The 19519-nt window shown below is 36.4% G+C and overlaps 1 protein-coding gene across 1 annotated transcript; it reads left to right on the plus strand.

Moving 5' to 3' along the window:
- On the plus strand, window positions 2200–4174 carry LOC18784122 (gibberellin 3-beta-dioxygenase 1). The gene is made up of 2 exons (XM_007215494.2): window positions 2200–3089; window positions 3431–4174. The coding sequence occupies exons 1-2, from the start codon at window positions 2602–2604 to the stop codon at window positions 4059–4061; spliced, it is 1119 nt and encodes a 372-aa protein (XP_007215556.1). The 5' UTR covers window positions 2200–2601; the 3' UTR covers window positions 4062–4174.

The following is a 19519-nucleotide window of genomic DNA, read 5'->3' on the forward strand; positions in this document are numbered from 1 at the left end:
GAAAAAAGGGAGAAAAAAAAAAGGGAAAAACGGAGGAAAAAAAACACAAAGGGGATTTGAACCCCTCCCATTTTACTCCTCCAACATCTTAATCACCATATATCACTTATGTTTTAGTGATAATATGCTAAAATATTAATATGCTAAAATATTTATATTTATATAGGTGACATGTTAACAATTACATGCACAACTATTTTGGGGATTTATCATTTGATGAATACTCTTCACAATACACTTACTCTACACATAGAGATGATGAAGATAGTGAAAAATTTGAACCTCATAGGAACTCTATGTGGTACTATCTCATAGTGTTTGCCAGCTCGCTGTATAATCAACTTAAATCAGTTAAATCCATCATGTAATGCATTTTCTTCTTTTTTTTTTTTGATAAACTAATAGATAATTGACTAAATAAACATTCACCAAAATTTCAATAAAAATTTCTAAGTTTTCTTACAATTTCTGTGGTTTTTATTCAATTTTTATCGATATAGATAATATCCTGATATTTCCATAAAAATTTTCATGTTTTTAAACTACAAATATTTCCGATATTATCGATATTTTAGACCAGGAGTATAACGACCCGACCTAGGCATGTGTGTAGCACGTGAACTGCACATGCATGTGGAATGAGTATATGCATGTGTTGTTGTGGGTGTCTCACGGGCATATGTCCCATGTATGATATTGATGGTCATATCTCATGAGACATTATACATGGCCAGATGGGGTTGGGGTGCCTGACTCATATATGACATCATAATTTTAAAAAAAATCACGGTTATTAAAATAATAATAATAATAATAATAATAATAATAATAACAAGAGGTTTTCCCAGCTTTGATGTCCAGGGTAGAAAAAGTAAGAAACCAAACGACCCATTAGGCAATGTTTTGGAACACACCTCTAAAAATGTTCGTTACTATTAAAGGTGATGGATTTTTAGGAGCCCCAATTGGGGTGGTATGGGACAAACACCTACAAATCTAACCGCAAAAACCAAAAGAAACTTTACTACTTTTCTTGGAAATGACCAATTATTATATAAGTGAAAAAAGCATTAGACCACTCATTCCATCTCACCCTTTAATTTTTATTTTAGCAGACACAATTGCCCCTCCACAAGGAAAAATTTCAGATGGAGACTTCTTTGTCGTGTTGTAAGATGAGTAACTGACAATCCAAGGCTGATGGGGACCAGGGCCACTAAGATGACTTACTCACAATGAGGGGCGGAGGAGGGGGGTTGAAGAAAAACTTAGTTGTAACGGGAATAATAATATATTGTAATTTTTGATTAATAATACTATGTTATATGGAAATGTTATTACGTATATTATAGCTATATTTTATCTTATGATTCTTAAAATATGGAATTCTGACTCCACCTTTGTTGACAACATTTCTCGAGAAAAATATAATATTTACATTCCAAAATTTAATCATAAATAAAAATTAATATAATTTGTTATGTTTCATCTTAACAATAAATACTACTTATCAATCAAACCCCCACTTAACTGGTCAATGCCTTAATGATAAAAGAGAATTCTAAAGCACAACATATTGGGTCCCCTAGCCACCACCATAAGAGAAAATTTCATCAATTTCAAAAAGGGTAATTTGGTCATATATGACCCAAAAGAAAGGGCTGTTGTGTAGTGAATAGAGATGAGGACCAAGATTGGGGGAGGAGGTTCATTGATTTAGATGTTTTTCTACTTGAGGAGAAGACAAAGGCACATGGAGAGTGGGAGTGTCCTCTTTTCACCGAAACTCCTTTCGGTTTTGAGAGGGTTTAAGTTAAGATGTCTTTAAATCCCCTCATTCGGTTTTATTGTTTACACTACACTTTCATAGTTGTAGAGGCCAAGATGGTCCTTTTCATTTTTGTTCTTTCCCTTGTCCAAATGCGCAGCTCAACATGCACCCTTCAAACAAAACGACCGCCCTCTCCAAACCAAAACATTACCCTCTCACACCCGAAAAACCGGAAAAATTTGTATGAAGTAGGGTGTTTTGCTATCTTCAACCAATCACAGACTGCCACATGAAAAATTTATCACGTGTTGCATGTCTTGATTGGTCGAGAATAGCAAAATTGTGTTACTCTTGTTTCACACAAATACACAATAACCCATTGAGGCAATTACATGAACTGTCCAGAAAGGAAGACAAAAAAAACACCCCAAAAAGGAATTAATACATGAACTTACAATTCACGAACCTTCTAAAATACATGAAAAATTTTATTTTAATTTTTGGTTTTATATACTTCTCCAAGATATAACTTTGTTTTGGGGTGGAGGGGGGGACTTGGCCAAGTTGTCGCTATCTTGTCCGCCATCTCTATATAAACTCCCCAAACCTTATCTTTCTTTTATATCACCATCCTATGTTTTCAAACAACAAGTACTTCCACCATTATACTTGTGTGTAACCACATCTCCTCCAAAAATCCTCAGCACACCCTTAATTTTCTTCTAACCACAAAAACACAAAACCCATCTTCTCTCTGCTGTAATTTTCTCCAATTCAAAACAAACCCTTTTGATCAACGAACTTATATCACCACCACCACCACCACCATCATGCCTGCAAGACTCTCTGATGCCTTCAAATCCCACCCTCTCAATCTCCAACTGAAGCACCCAGATTTCAGCTCATTGCAGGAGCTTCCAGACTCCTATGCATGGAGCCAAAACGATGACCAGTACCCTTCTTCTCCGGGCTCATTTGGGGCAGAGCAAGACTCTGTTCCAGTCATTGATCTCTCCGACCCCAATGCCCTTAAGCTCACAGGCCATGCATGTCGAACTTGGGGTGTCTTCCAAGTCACCAACCATGGCATCCCGAGCAAGCTTCTTGACGACATTGAATCTGCTGGCAGAAGCCTTTTCTCTCTGCCGGTTCAGCAGAAGCTCAAGGCCGCTCGATCGCCGGACGGCATTTCCGGCTATGGCTTTGCTCGGATATCTTCGTTTTTTCAGAAGCTCATGTGGTCTGAGGGCTTCACTATTGTTGGCTCCCCACTTGACCATTTTCGTCAACTTTGGCCCCAAGATTACAACAAATTCTGGTACTAATTTAATCACATTAATTCAATAACCTCATTCTTAATATTTTATTATTATTTTTTATTTTTAAAAAAAAATTGTTGGGGTTTTTGGTTTTTGGGTGGTGAAAGTACTATGGCCAATGGCCATGTAGGCAGAAGACCCATTTTCTTTACAAGACGCAAGTTGCAAAAGATTACAACGAGAGCCATGGACCCACTGAGAAGATTTGGTTTGTGGAAATATCCAAAAGATTAAATATACTTGTTATGAATGTTTACTTTGCTAACCATCCATCATAATAGCATCCTTGTTTGTTATGTATTAAACAGTGTTTTGATTTTGATTTTGCTTGTTTTTTCAGTAATATTATTGAAGAATATGAGAAGGAGATGAAAAAGCTTGCCGGCAGGCTGATGTGGCTAATGCTTGGCTCACTAGGTATATCCAAGGAAGATGTCAAATGGGCTGGGCCAAAAGGTGACTTCAGAGATGCATCTGCTGCCTTACAATTGAATTCGTACCCGGCTTGCCCGGACCCGGATCGGGCCATGGGTTTGGCAGCGCATACGGATTCTACCCTCCTCACAATCCTTTACCAAAACAACACTAGTGGCTTGCAAGTCCTCCGGGAGGGGACCAGGTGGGTCACGGTTCCGCCATTGCCCGGTGCTCTCGTGGTCAACGTCGGCGATCTCATCCATATATTATCTAACGGGTTGTACCCGAGTGTCCTTCACCAGGCAGTGGTGAACCGGAGCAGACACCGTTTATCCATCGCTTACTTATACGGACCCCCAGATAGCGTCCAAATCTCACCCCTTTCAAAATTACTAGGCCCAAGTCAGCCTCCTCTCTACCGGCCAATTACTTGGAATGAGTACCTTGGCACAAAGGCAAAGCATTTCAATAAGGCACTTTCATCTGTCCGCCTTTGTGCTCCTCTAAATGCATTAGTTGATGTAAGTGATCACAACAGCGTAAAAGTCGGGTAGATAAATTAAATTTCCATTTGCTACCCAAAAATTCTATGTAAATACTATTTTTGGTGTAAAATTATTTTGCAATTGGCTGCCCATGTTTTTGGGGACTCTAATTTCTTGGACCATTGTAAGACAAAAGATAAAATGATAAATAAAAGATAAAAAAATGTCCAAGAGCCAAAGCAATTATATAAAATATATTAATTCAAATCATGCAAAGGGGATGCAAACAAGGAGTCCCTGCTGGCTGCTGGTGTCTTTTGTCCTTGGTTTTGAAAGAGATAGAGGGAAAATCGACCAATTTGAATGTTCCAATAAAAGACACATAAACCGACATTTTTTTGCCCCGGATACAAAGGGATATCCCTTACAATGAATAAGACATGGTTCTAAATAAATAAATAAAGTGCTTAGATGGGGCTTCGAAAATTTAATGGGACTAAAAAACCTCATTCATGAAACGGGTTTGTAATTTCAATAGTTAAAAACAGTTATTTTTACATTTGAAGTTTCGTATTTAATCTTTCTCTTGCTCAATATCGCTTGTATAAAAAATAAAAAAAAAACTCACTGATTGATACCCACAAATTGATAATAAGTTAAAAAATAAAACATGAGGCTATGAAGCAATGATTGTAATGTTGATCCTGAAGAATATCAGGCCAAAGTTGTCGCATAGTGATTCACTTTCTGTGTGATTGATTTCAATAAAATCAGAATGCCAAATTATTTTGTGAGGACATAGTCTATGTATTTTGTCAGGCGTTTCTATGCACTAAAACTGTCCTCTTGAGTTGAATGGAGCTCATGGCATTGCCCTCTGCCACCACACCACGTGCTTCTTGGCATTGGCTGACATTTAACCCTAAACAATTGGTCCTCTCCCTATCATGTTCATGGGATATATATTGAGGCAGTTTTTACCTTTACGACTTGTTTCTTTTCTATTTTATTTTTTCTCACGTCTTTGGTTAGGGAGCTGTTTGTTTGTTTCCTCTCACCTTCCTTTCTCAATTAAACTAGTTTGTACAGTTTTGCATATATAGGACACTACAACTTCAGAATGTATCTCACGTAGCTATTTTGATCCACAAATATTTATAGCTAATAAGAAACCATGTTTCTTATGGATAACCTAGTTTGGGTTTTACTTGATAAGCCTAAATGCTGAAGGATTAATGAGAAACAAATCAAAGCAATCACTAAGAAAACATATAGATTCGACTTTTAAGATATAAATACCGGCCGATCCACAACATTTACGCCGCCCATTAGAAATGCTCTAGCAACTCTATTTTTCTTAAAAGCATCTCCAATAACCTCTTTAACAACTTTAGCATTCTAAAATAAGTGAGCCATATCAGAAAAAACTCTCTCCAACAGCCTCTTCAACCTTAGTCGTCAAAAGTGCAATCTCTTTCCCTCTCTTCAGGACTGGTAAATTGACTTTATCTCTTCAAACATTTAGTTCTACTTTGGAAAAACAAAACCTACCTAGAAAATGTTAAAAACATACAATTTTTTCTTTTCATATAATAAATACATAGACATTTTTCACATGTTTTCATACTTTTTCAAGATATTGCATTAATTGAATTGAAGAGATTGTTGAAACAAAAATTATTTAAGTAGCAAATAAGACTTTTCAAATTGTCATGTAAGTTAACAAACTTCAATTTGAAGAATTTTATTTACTACTACTATTAAAGATGCTCTTAACCTTACAAAATGATGGATGAAAGATTCGTACCGAGTGCAATTACTAATTATTACAATGCCGTAGTACTTATGTTCACTCCTCACAATACTCAAGCAGAAACAAGGTACGCTTTGCTGCTTGTTTGTCAAAGCAAAATGATTGTGCTTCTCTATCTGCATTCAAATCAAATCATTGATATATTAGCTGGTTAAATCTTAATATAAGATTTTATGAATATGAAGTTTCACTAAAATTCATTGCTATTCCATCGATGTACCATCATGCATGATTTTTCAAGCCATATAGGTTCAACTTTCACATCCCCTGGTCACTTGACTTTAGCCTCTAGTTAAATCAATATTTACTATTTCCTATTGGGAATCTTATTTTGTGTCTGGGAAAGAAATTTCCATATTACTTGTATATACTTTTTTTTTATATATTTTATATTATATATGACTCGTGTCGTATAATGAAAGAGATATAAAAAAAGAAGTATACAATTATTTTTGTGTGTGGAGGCGGAAATAACAACTCAAATGTGTTGTTTAGGAATTTGTAGTTTAGAGGTGCAAGGCAATATGTTTTAATTAAGGTTATTAATATTATGAGAAGATGCTAGTTATTGTTGTGAAATTGACACTATGGACAAGTGTAGATTATTAATTGAAGTAAACTCCATGATATGCGTCAAATAAAACGTCTAATATAGTTCTTTCCGTGTGTGTATTGATGAGTGTAAGTTTTTGTTGAAAAATGCTTGTCTCTTTATTTCGAAGAAATAATTTATCATCGGAGACAAATTTTAATTTGACATGTGTACGTAAACTTTTATTTTTATAATAATTATAGTCTAGATTGTGATTGATCGAGATTCTGTAGATCAAATTGTTGACTTGCTATTTTCGCTTTTTTAGAGGATTAGAAGCCAACAGAAGGCCAATGCCAAGAAGATAATTGCAATGCATACACTAATGTCTTTTCCAATGATTAAAAAACTTTTACACCTCAAAATCATGAAGCTAATATATCAATGAGTTTGATTGAAATAACCCCGAATCCAGGAGGGGGTAGTCACTTTTTTTAAATCAAGAGAAGACACACTCATAAATAAATGTAGAATCGGTGGTATGATTGATTTTACTTCAACTGAAAAGGATGCATCAACAGGATGTGATTCTTCTGCCAGTTGGTACTCAGAATCTAAGAAGATATGCATGAAGAGAGAGAGAGAGAGAGAGAGAGAGAGAGAGAGAGAGAGAGAGAGAGAGAGAGTACATGAACAAAGTGAGACCTCTCAATTTAACAATTTAAAAATAAGGCAAATGAATTCAAATGAAAAGAAAGCAGATCATTATTAGTCTATGAAAATCCGTGTGCATTCAGAGTTTCAGACTAGGTTCAAGTTGGGATAAGGTTATTTATTTATTTTTTCAAATTGATGAGAGCCATTCAATTTTGATGTCACCACGGTTGATGATTATAAATTTTCATGGTCAATGGCTCAATGGTAACTAATTTATAATAGCACAATACATGGATGCACCCTCTTATCCACCCCATTGTGAATAACAATTAACTATACACATGTCATAATTGAAAACGTTGAGTTTTTAAATTACCATTTAAATATATATCTTTTAAAAACTTAATTAAATATATCAAACAAATCAACGATTTTGATAACAGATTAAGGTGCTCATGATCAACTGTCGATTTAGTTGGATGACTAAACGATCTTATAAAGAAGAGCGGGTTTAGTTATGTTGAAGTTGCCCTGAGGGCTGCATCTGACCTGATTTACAATGCATCACAACTATCTACTACATATACCCTTTAAACTATTGCGCTTTGACTCTCTAGTCCACCCATCTAAGCCCAGCTCTAGCATATATATCTATATATATATATATATATATAAAACTATGGAGTACTCTTTTATTGAGCGATTATTTAAATAATTTTATTGAGGGACATTTTTTAGAGTTTCTTATGAAATTTTGTTCAACGATTCAAACCATTTATTTCTCACATCTTCATTCTTGAAAATTATTAAGGCATCTAATTGAGATTAATAAAATTAATGAACACAGTGCTTCAAGAAAATACTTAAATTTTAATAATTTAATTGAGTGGTCAAATAATATCGGATTAAAGTGATTTTTTTGTAAAGATGATCTTTGAATGAATATCTACAAAATAGATGGTTTGGATTAGTGAACTATAATGCAGAGTGAACCCTACAAGAATGTCCCTCAAATAAGCTTATTTGAGGGATCCCTCAACGGAAGCTCTCTGTACAACCTTGATTAACTTAACAATTAGCAACTAAGCACTTATTTTTTCAAAAAAGCACCTAAGTTCGTCAATTACCCCACCAATAATTATAGAGGTGTTGAAGAAAAATGTGAACCTCCCAACATAATTTCACCACCACTAAATAAATAATGGGGTTTTATTATTTTAGGTTTGACTCATTCGAGACGCGGTGTCTTTTAATTACAATCTCTTATTTTAAGGGAACACCCTTTGATTCCATCATAAAGAAATATAACGTGTGTATTTGGTTTTGCGGCTGGCCCTAAGTCGAACCTCAGGATGCCTACGTATCGCTTGCGAGAATCAAGCCACTCGTGGTTCAAGGAATTGCAATGAATAAATGACTCATTGCAAGGAATTTTTTATTTGAATTGTATTGAGAAGTGTTTGAGTGAATTTAGCTAAATAAACCAAGGATTCGATATGAAATTGTGTTTGGGGGCGAATTTGGTTAAGAATAAACCAGAGATTCTGTTTGGATTTAAAATTTAGAAATTAATGGGTAAGTGTGGCCCACTAATTAAGAATTTGTATATTTGAGACAATTTGGAGATGTTGAAATTTTCATAGGTAGATGACTCATGAAAAGAATTGAAAATTAATGGGTAAGTGTGCCCCACTAACTAAGAATTTGTGTTTGAAAGATTTGAATTTAATCTCATTGAAATTTGCATGGGTAGATGACCCATGTGAAAAATTGGATGGTTTTGAACCATTTTTCTTAATGTCAATGTCCAAGAAAAAATAATGAGCAATTTTAATTAACTCACTAATTTTCTAAAATTGACATTTGCACTTGGAAAAGTGTTTTGGCAAATTTGGTTAGGATAAACCAAGGATTCAAATTTAGTTGCGGTTGCGTCTATTGGGATGCTAGACTGCCTACGTACCGTTGACAGGATCAAACTGACGTAGTTCCAAATTTTGAAAATTAATGGGTAAGTGTGGCCTACTAATATTTAGAATTTGTGTCTTTGAGACAATTTGGAGATTTTTATAGGTAGATGATCCATGGGAAAAATTAGAAATTAATGGGTAAGTGTGGCTCACTAATTGAGAATTTGTGTTTAAGAGATTTGAACTTAATCTCATTGAAATTTGCATGGATAGATGACCCATGGGAAAAATTGGATGGTTTTGTACAATTTTTTTTTATTGTCAATGTCCAAGAAAAATAATGAGCAATTTTAACTAACCCACTAATTTTCTAAAATTGACATTTGCACTTGGAAAAGTATTTTGGCGAATTTGGTTAGGATAAACCAGGGATTCAAATTTGGTTGCGTTTGCGTCTATTGGGATGCTAGACTGCCTACCTACCCTTGACGGGATCAAATCGACGTAGTCCCAAATTTTAAAAATTAATGGGTAAGTGTGGTCCACTAATTTAGAATTTGTGTTTGAGAGATTTGAACTTAATCTCATTAAAATTTGCATGGATAGATGACCCATGGGAAAAATTGGATGGTTTTGTATAATTTTTCTTATTGTCAATGTCCAAGAAAAATAATGAGCAAATTTGACTAACCCACTAATTTTCTAAAATTGACATTTGCACTTGGAAAAGTATTTGGCGAATTTGGTTAGGATAAACCAGGGATTCAAATTTGATTGTGGTTGCATCTATTGGGATGCTAGACTGCCCACGTACCCTTGAAGGGATCAAATCGACGTAGTTCCAAATTTTAAAAATTAATGGCTAAGTGTGGCCCACTAATTTAGAATTTTTGTTTGAGAGATTTGAACTTAATCTCATCAAAATTTGCATGGGTAGATGACCTATGGGAAAAATTGGATGGTTTTGTACAATTTTTCTTATTGTCAATGTCCAAGAAAAATAATGAGCAATTTTGACTAACCCACTAATTTTCTAAAATTGACATTTGCACTTGGAAAAGTATTTTGGCGAATTTGGTTAGGATAAATCAGGGATTCAAATTTGGTTGCATTTGCGTCTATTGGGATGCTAGACTGCCTACCTACCCTTAACGGGATCAAATCGACGTAGTCCCAAATTTTGGAAATTAATGGGTAAGTGTGGTCCACTAATTTAGAATTTGTGTTTGAGAGATTTGAACTTACTCTCATTAAAATTTGCATGGATAGATGACCCATGGGAAAAATTGGATGGTTTTGTATAATTTTTCTTATTGTCAATGTCCAAGAAAAATAATGAGCAATTTTGACTAACCCACTAATTTTCTAAAATTGACATTTGCACTTGAAAAAGTATTTTGGCGAATTTGGTTAGGATAAACCAGGGATTCAAATTTGGTTGCGGTTGCGTCTATTGGGATGCTAGACTGCCTGCGTACCCTTGACGGGATCAAACCGACGTAGTTCCAAATTTTGGAAATTAATGGCTAAGTGTGGCCTACTAATTTAGAATTTGTGTCTTTGAGACAATTTGGAGATTTTTATAGGTAGATGACCCATAGAAAAAATTGGAAATTAATGGGTAAGTGTGGCCCATTAATTAAGAATTTTTGTTTGAGAGATTTGAACTTAATTGTTAGATATATGCCCTAGAATCCAATATAAAATGGATAATTCTAAAGAAATAATATGTAATAATCAAAAGGGCAAGAGCGTTGCTTTAGATACATAACGCACACAAAGTAATAAGTCAATGAATTAAGATACAAATGGAAAGTAGTCTAAAGAAGTTAGATGCACGAGACCTTTCCATACATATAAATATTGTATCCTAAAATGCTTCTGGTCATAGGATCACCAATTGGACAATGGTGACCCGCAAAGACTGGTACACATTATGTCTGTTCAATTGGGAGGATGACTAGTCTCAAGTCATTCGTGTAGAGACACTGAGATAGATGTGTAGGTGCTCTATCAAAGATGGAGTTCACTGAATGCGATCAACTTTAGAATTCTTGTATGGAAGTCTTACTCAAAAGTGTCAAACAAAGAATTTTAAGTTGTGATGATGGAAATTAATCCTTAGACTTGAGACATCACAGTTGTCTTGTGTATATGTTGTTTCTCTTTAAGAGTACTATACAGTCGTATCAAAATTATGTGACTTAAAGGTGTTCCTCAGGATTCTCATCGTGTATGCACAAATAGGTGAATGTATAATAGGGAATCTCTAGTCTTAGTAAGAAGAGAGAATACTCTAAAGATATGATTCGTGAATCTTTGGCCAAAGTATTGGATGGAAATTGAAATAAGAACGTTTGTGTAACACCTCGACTCTAAATTAAATTACTTAAGTTAGTTAATTTTAAAATTTACGGATTTACCTTTGGGTTAGGGGTATTTTGGTCATTTTCTTACCCAAAAAGAATTTGGGGCAGTGACTGGTATTTTTGGGTAAATCGTACTGAGATGAGTCCGTAGACACGTAGTGGGCTCGATTCGAAGTTGTAACGAAGAAGTTACGAGCAAAACAAGCTTTGTGGCATAATTGTAATTTCTTCGAAGTTGGTTTTAAAAAATCTGACTTCTCTCTCTCTCTCTCTCCCCCCTGCGAACAGACCCCTTCCCACATTTTTTCTTCTCTCATGATAGCAACTTCACACCTTCACCATCACCACCACACACCTCCAAACTGAGCGGCACCGGTTCCGTTGGAACCACCACACTTCCCTCTTTCCATTCCAGCCCACCGCCCCCTCGATCCACCGCTGCCATCGCCGAAAATAGCCACGAAATGAAGCGGTTTTGACAGTTTTTGAACAAACTTTTGGCCTTTCGTTCTCTCTCATTTCTTCTCCAAATTTGACGAGTAAGGTACTCCGACCAGGCATACGAAGCAAGCGGGACCCTTTCGGGGTCAAGCAGCGTGGGACTACTTGTGAGTGGACTTTGTTTTCAAACCTTATGCATGGTTTTATGATGAGAAATATTATGCATGATGTTTTTAAATGGTATATTGGATATATTATTTATTCAATTGTTGAAAGTGATATTTTTATGATGCATTGGAAATATATTTTTGGGTTTTGGCATATTTGAGTATCTTGAGTATGTATCTATGGATTTTGAGAATTTCTATATATGTTTGGCTATGTGTGGGGTACTTGGGTTGTTGAGATGAGATTGTGAAAAGTGATGAGTATAGAATGTTAGTTTGGAGTGCTATAAGCACTACCCTATGTACCTCCCCGGATTTGGAACTTGGATATGGAAACTTGAGATACTTGAAAATGTTGGAACCCAGGGCATCCTTGACGGGATGTTGCTGTAGACCCTTGATTGGGTAGTTTGCGTGCGTAGGACTGGTCACAGACGTACGGGTTTTGAGGCTATTGACGGTACATGCTGGCTAAAAGTTGGTCCCCTAGTTGGACGGCTCGTTCCCTAGTCACATGGTGAAGTGAGGAATTTGTTTACTGGGACTCTGCCATGGTGACTAGTCAAACAATCCCCCGGTTGGATTGTTTCCCCGGTACAACTAGGTGATGGTCATACTTATATTATATATATATAACTTCTCCTTCGTTCTTGTTTCTCGGTGAGGATACTTCCTCGCCGATCGTGTCAATGGGTACGCTTTCGAGAGTTTAGTTTTTGGGACTTATAAGTTTTGGATGTGAGTTTGTAAAATGTTCTTTATGGATTTCGAACTTGGCATCTTGTATTAATTTGTTTGATATATATTTATATATATATATATATATATATACTTGACTTTGATGGTTTTGAGATGTATGTGATTTCTTGCATTGTTTTCTAAACGGTGGGGTTATATTACGTTGGCTTACATTGAACTGAATTTTATTTTTGTCCACTCACAATTTTCTGTTTTGCGCCCCTCAGCCAGTAGTTGACTGAGCTCCGCAACAGAGCCAGATCGTGTGCTTCCGAGCCTTGAGCCTTCGTAGGACTCCTTCTTCATTTAATTTCCTTTGAACTTTGTTTTTGTTATAATCAAATCCTTTAGATATGCTCTGTTATCGCCCATGCTAAGGTTGATTTATGAGGCCGAAGGATTTTGTTGTAAACTGTTTATTCGCTTTAAAGCATGCTGCTGGTTGGGATTATATTGTATTCTTATACAGGTTGAATTTTGTTAGGTTTGTTCAATTTACAGGGGAGACTCTGCCAAAATTTTGGTAGAGTCTCGAGTTTTTAGTAAGTGGGCCCGGCACCGGGGTGATATCGGATTCAAGACGAGGTCCGCTCCAGTTTCCGGGGAAATTTCGGGTCGGGTCCTTTCAGTTTGCAATTTCATTAAATTGAATCATATAATCTAGAGATGTCATATTAGGGATTTTGACACAAGTTTACCATATCTTGAGAATATGACATAGAGTATTAAATTAGAGATAGATCGAATTGCATTGTAATCACAAACTGACTAAGTTCTCTAAATGAATTCTTTTTAGCTTGGGTAGCCATGACATACTGTTAGGTGTCACTCATGACTTGTGAAAGCCCTGTAAGGATTAATTATAATTAGCCTTCGCCAATAGGGAGAATTGTATGGAGAGATATAATTCACACTTGATTCAGACTGAATCATTTATACCCACTGCCTCGCTAATTAGAACCTATAAGATCGCACACCGAAAAGGAATCGATTGGAAAATTATGAAGAGAATAAATGATTTTGTGACTTGGTCAAAGTCAATGTGAAAGTCAAAGGTCAAATGGTTGACCCAACACTTGACATGGTCAACTAAGGATGACTGGGACCAACACTTGTTAGATAAGTGAGTGATTGAATTTGTCAAGTCACTAGAGTAATTAAATTGATTAGATTAATTTAATTATTCAATTAAAGTTATGAAACTTTAATTAAAGGTCTCATATGACTTGAAAATGCAAAAAAAATTTGACCATATGGACTTAGGCACTTATGTGACACATTATAGGATTAATGTATTAGACCAAGATAGCAAAAGATGACACACAAAGAGAGAGAAAAAAGAAGGGGGAGGGGGGGAAGGGGTGTGTGGTGTAGCTGCACTAGGGTTTGGGGGCATTTTTGTCACTCTTGTGACATTTTTGATTCTATAAGTGTGTAGCTATGGAATCCTGTCATCCTAGGATTTTCAAGTTGGTGAAATTGGAAGAGAGAAAACATCAAACTCTCTCTCCCTAACTCCTTCAATCCGTCACATCAAGTGAGGGTGCTAGCACCACTCTTCACTTGTTGTCTACTCATTCTCTCATCTCATTCAATCCTTGTTGAAGAGCTTTGAGGAGGTGCATATCTTTGTACCTATTTGGACAGTTACAAGGTGGAGAATCAACATCAAAGGGAGAGCCAACAACAAATGCACCATTCCCTCTACTTGAACACCATTCTTGGTTTCAAGATTCGATCCAAGGGTATGAACATCTTATATTTCTCTCAAATAGGATTTAAAGAGTTTTTGGTGCACACTTTCATAGACTTATAAAGATTGGGACCAACTGAGACTCGCGTGAATCCCTAGTTTATTTAATGCTTCCGCTCTTACTTTGATTTCATATTACATATGGCTTGCTAGGTGATTTATACTCTCAAAATTTGGTTGTAGAGTTTTTAGAAATCTCTACATAACACCATTCCCACAATATTTCCTTTATTAATCTAATTGAAATTTGCATGGGTAGATGACCCATGGGAAAAATTGGATGGTTTTGTACCATTTTTCTTATTGTCAATGTCCAAGAAAAATAATGAGCAACTTTGATGAACCCACTAATTTTCTACAATTGACATTTGCATTTGGGAAAGCGTTTGGGCGAATTTTGTTAGAATAAACCAGAGATTCAAAATTTGATTGCGGTTGCGTTTAGTGGGATGCTAGACTGCCTACGTACCCTTGATGAGATCAAATCGACGTAGTTCCAAATTGATTTGGAAATTAATGGGTAAGTCTGGCCCACTAATTAAGAATTTGTGTTTTTGAGACAATTTGGAGATGTTGAATTTTCATAGGTAGATGACCCATGGAAAAAAATTAGAAATTAATGGGTAAGTGTGGCCCACTAATTGAGAATTTTGTATTTGAGAGATTTCAATTTATTCTCATTGAAATTTGCATGAGTGGATGACTAATGGGAAAAAATTGGATGGTTTTATACCATTTTGCTTATTGTCAATGTCCAAGAAAAATAATGAGCAATTTTTATTAACCCACTAATTTTCTAAAATTAACATTTGCACTTGAAAAAATATTTTGGCGAATTTGGTTAGGATAAACCAGGGATTCAAATTTTGTTGTGGTTGCATCTGTAAACTTAATGGGTAATTATTTGGATCACCCATTAAATATTTCGGGCTTTTGAGAACTAATGGGCAAATATTTTTTACAACCCATTAATCTGTTTCGGGCCTTTGATATTTGTTATCAATTAGCCCATGAGCAAGGAGTCCCTATCAAAAAAGTTTTGGTACCTAGCAGCGAATTAAAGCCAAAACAGCGATTGTTAAAAGAATTTGTTTCCAAGCTTTACACTCCCAAATTTATCTGGTATACTTGTGACCAATCCAAATTGAGAGCTATCTGACACAAAAAAAGAGAGAAAGCAAACAGTAAGGTTGCAAAAAAAATGACATCCTTATTCTTTTCCTCCTTTTTTTAAAATTTTTTTTTTTGCCTCTCTCTCTCTCTCAGTCGCTGCTAGTTTTTTTTTTTTTTGGTTACTCTTTTTATTTTGTCTAACCTATTTTCTTTCTCTCTCAGTCTCTGCTAAGTTCTTTTTGTTTTCTCTCGGAGCAGCACACTTAAAGAAATTAGTGGGCTTTTGTTTTTTTTTGTTTTTTTAATCAGAGAGGGAGAGAGTTGATCAAATTCTCCAAAGGTGTAGGTATTTTTATTTGCTGTGAGATTAAACCCCCAATGGTTTTGTTTGTGGGTTTTGTACCCAATATGGATTTGTCATCCAGAGAACTCAATGTATGAGTTTTATACCCAAAATGGATATATTATTCAAAGTATTTGATTGAGGGTTACACACCCATGATGGATTTTGTATCCAAGATTTTTTAGGGTGTAAAACCCAAAGCCTTGATTGAGGGTGAAACATCAAGGCTTTATTTTTAGGGTGCAATACCCAAACTTGTTTTCAAGGTGCAAACCCATATTTGTTTTCAGGTGAAATACCTAAGCTTTGTTTCCGGGGTGCAAAACCCTATGCTTTGATTTTAGGGTTTATTACCCAACGATGGATTGAACATCCAAGAAATTTTGTTTCAAGGGATGCAGCCCCAAAATTTGATTTATAGGTTTTATACCCAATCATGGGAGACTTCAAGAGAGGAGCCTTGTTGCAGATGCAACATATGTATCTGACTGCTTCTATCTTCGCAGGGAGTAGAGGTGTTGAGCCTTATTTTTCCTCTGCAACCTCACAATTGTCCTTCTCTACCTTTGTGGCTTTTCGGGGTTTTTTCCTCCTCCGCCTCCTAGTTGTCTCCTTCTTTTTATAGAGTCCTTGCAAGAGAAATTTGAGATGGAATAATTTTCATTCAAATTGGATTCCTCCTCCCCTTTATCAGATGATCATTTTCCCTTATTTATTGAATGGATGATCCCTTCCTTTTTTTCTTGGCATAAGATTAGGAACAATTTGACTTCCTGGGTGTTTGAAACTTATTTTGAAAACAAGTAAAGTGTGAAGACCAAACCCACCCAACGTTGTGGGGCTTATCCAAACCCATGTTTATTTATTTATTTATTTTGTTCAACAAGAGGCATAAACCATCACACTAAATTTTGGATTGGAGTCTCTAGTATTATTCTAGGCTCACTCTAGTCCAATTTTGTTTTTTTTTTTTATCGTTTGGTACACAGGTTTGGCTTGGACTAGCTTGGACTAAATTTAGTATCATGTTTGTTTCATTTAATTCTAGTCTTAGATGAGATTGTTAATACCGGGCCCACCAAAAACACATCCTTAGGAGGGGACTACTAAGCCCATGTAGAAAAGGGAGGATTAACTAGTCATATGTTCACCAATGTATCAGATGCATGTATTATATTGTAATACTAATAACATATATTACTATTATTATTATTATTATTATTATTATTATTATTATTATTATTATTATTATTACATACACATATACTATAATGTACAGATATACACGTATATACACATGTATATATACATGTGTATATATATAAACACATATATACATATATAATATATATAAATACATATAGATATATACACGTATATATATACGTATATATACATATATGTGTATATATATTATACCCATGTGTGTATTATAATATAAATATACACACGTATATACACATATACATTATATATTTATACTATATGTATATATATTATAATATACATATATACACGTATTGTAACACCCCGACTCCAAATTAAACCTCTTATTTGAATTATTTAATTTATTTAAGAGAAATTACAAATTTACCCTTGAGATAGGGGTATTTTAGTTATTTTCTTACCCAGAGAGAGTTTGGGGCAATGACTAATATTTTTGGATAGGTCGTGCTGAGATGAGTTCGTAGACACGTAGTGGGCTCGAATCGGAGTTGTAATGAGAGAGATATGGTCAAAAGAAACCCAGTGGCACAATCGTAATTATTTTAAAATAGGATTTTTATAAAAAAAAATCAGATCTCTCTCTCTCTCTCTCTCTCTTCTCTCTCTCGCGCGCGCGACGGCAGCCGGCCACGTTTTGGCCGGCCGTACTCTCCTCCGGCCACCGATGACGACGGGGCTAGTACCAAAATGATCGAGCCGTCGTCCTCTTCCAACCCCAGTCGGCTCCCGCCTCCAGTTATCGCGGTTTCGCCGGAAAATGGAGAAGAAGCGGAGGGTGTCGTCCGAGCTTCTTCGCCGTCAATCTCCCTCCTCCGGCCACCGATTCCGACGAGCGAGGTATGATTTCTGACCTACTTTTCATGCTCTAGCTACTTGTTGGGTAGGATTGGATCGATTCTTAGCGTAGGTAATTCGATTTACGAATTGAAATTCGGTAGGTTTTGAGATCGTGATTCCGGCCACTACCGGTCAGCTTTTGGGGTAGGTCCAAGAACAAAAGTGGCTCCAAATAGGGTGTTATACCTAGGGCAGGAGTTTGGAGCCGTGATTTTGAGATTTTCCGGCGATGCGTAATCGCTTTGGGTACCTAGCACTGCCGGCGCGTGTGGGCGAGGGTAGTGAAGTTGCATTGTGTCTCGATGAGATCCTAATGTTGTCACGAGTGCGTAGGATTTCGCGGATCTCAATTCAGACGTCGTTTGACTATCGAACGGATATCTCTTATTGCGCGTTATCCGGGTTCGATAGGTGAGGACCGTTGGATGGTCTCAAATTTAATATATGTTAATGTAAGTATTTCTAGGATCGTGTAGGAATTCACGGATTGTGAATCGGAGCCCCGGATGTTCCGATTTAATAATTTAAAGTTTATGTTTTATATTAACCGTCAGATCGTGCGATCGTGAGCGATCTAACCGTCCGATCTGGACCAAACTTGCAGGACGAGTGTCCTACACCTCGTAGAACCTATAGGAACTTTCGGATCGGAATTTGGAGGTCGTGGGCCTATTTGACTAGGGTTAGGGTAGTTTGACCCTTGGTTGACCGTGAGTCTCCCGAAGTAATCTCACCTTCCCAGGGGGATTATCGGGTGCTAGACTATTGTTGAGATTTATACAATGTTAGAAGTAAATTATATATTTATATACGTTTGTAAAGGTATAAATGGAGTTTAGAATGTCAGTTTGAAGTGCTATACGCACTACCTTAGGTACCTCCTCGGATTTTGGTTACACTACAAGTACTATCCTGTGAAAGTTAGGTCCCACGTGACGTAGGTTATCTGGCGTGCGGACAGACCCCATACGTAGCGTTGGTTGTACCGACGTATGTGAAGACCTTGTGATATTATGTTGAGGTCGCACGTGGAATATGTTATCCGGCGTGTCGACAGACCCCATACGTGGCGTTGGTTGTACCAGCGTATGAGGAGATATTATGATAGTATGGTATGGTCGCACGTGGCATAGGTTATCCGGCGTGTTGATAGGCCCCCATACATGGCGTTGGTTGTATCAGTGTATGGGGAGATATTGTGATAGTATGGTATGGTCGCACGTGGCATATCCGGCGTGTTGACAGGCCCTATACGTGGCGTTGGTTGTACCGGTGTATGGGGAGATATTGTGATAGTATGATATTGTCGCACGTCGCGTAGGTTATCCGCTTGTTGACAGGCCCCATAAGTGGCGTTGGTAGTACCGGCGTATGGGGAAATTATGTGAAATACAGAGAAATGAAATAAGGTATTGCCTATGTGTGGAATTGGGTTTTAAGAAAGAACTACGTGTGGCTTGATCCCTCAGGGAGGATACGTAGGCAGCCTAAGGTTATTAGGTGCAGCCGCAGATTAAATGTTAGTCATTGTTTTATGGAGATGGGTTCGGACCTTGTTGTTGGTCCTGAAATTTAAGTGAAAATGTGATTGTGTTAGGAGGTTAAAACCTTGTATGTTAAAATTTAG

The sequence above is a fragment of the Prunus persica genome, chromosome G3, assembly GCF_000346465.2.
Source record: "Prunus persica cultivar Lovell chromosome G3, Prunus_persica_NCBIv2, whole genome shotgun sequence".
Taxonomy (NCBI): Eukaryota; Viridiplantae; Streptophyta; class Magnoliopsida; order Rosales; family Rosaceae; genus Prunus; species Prunus persica.

What these genes read in the sequence shown, in the direction of transcription:
- LOC18784122 (XM_007215494.2), top strand. Translation starts at nt 2,602, where the DNA reads ATGCCTGCAAGACTCTCTGATGCCTTCAAATCCCACCCTCTCAATCTC. An exon ending in CAAGATTACAACAAATTCTG is followed by an intron (nt 3,090 to 3,430) that starts GTACTAATTTAA and finishes TTGTTTTTTCAG; the next exon opens with TAATATTATTGAAGAATATG.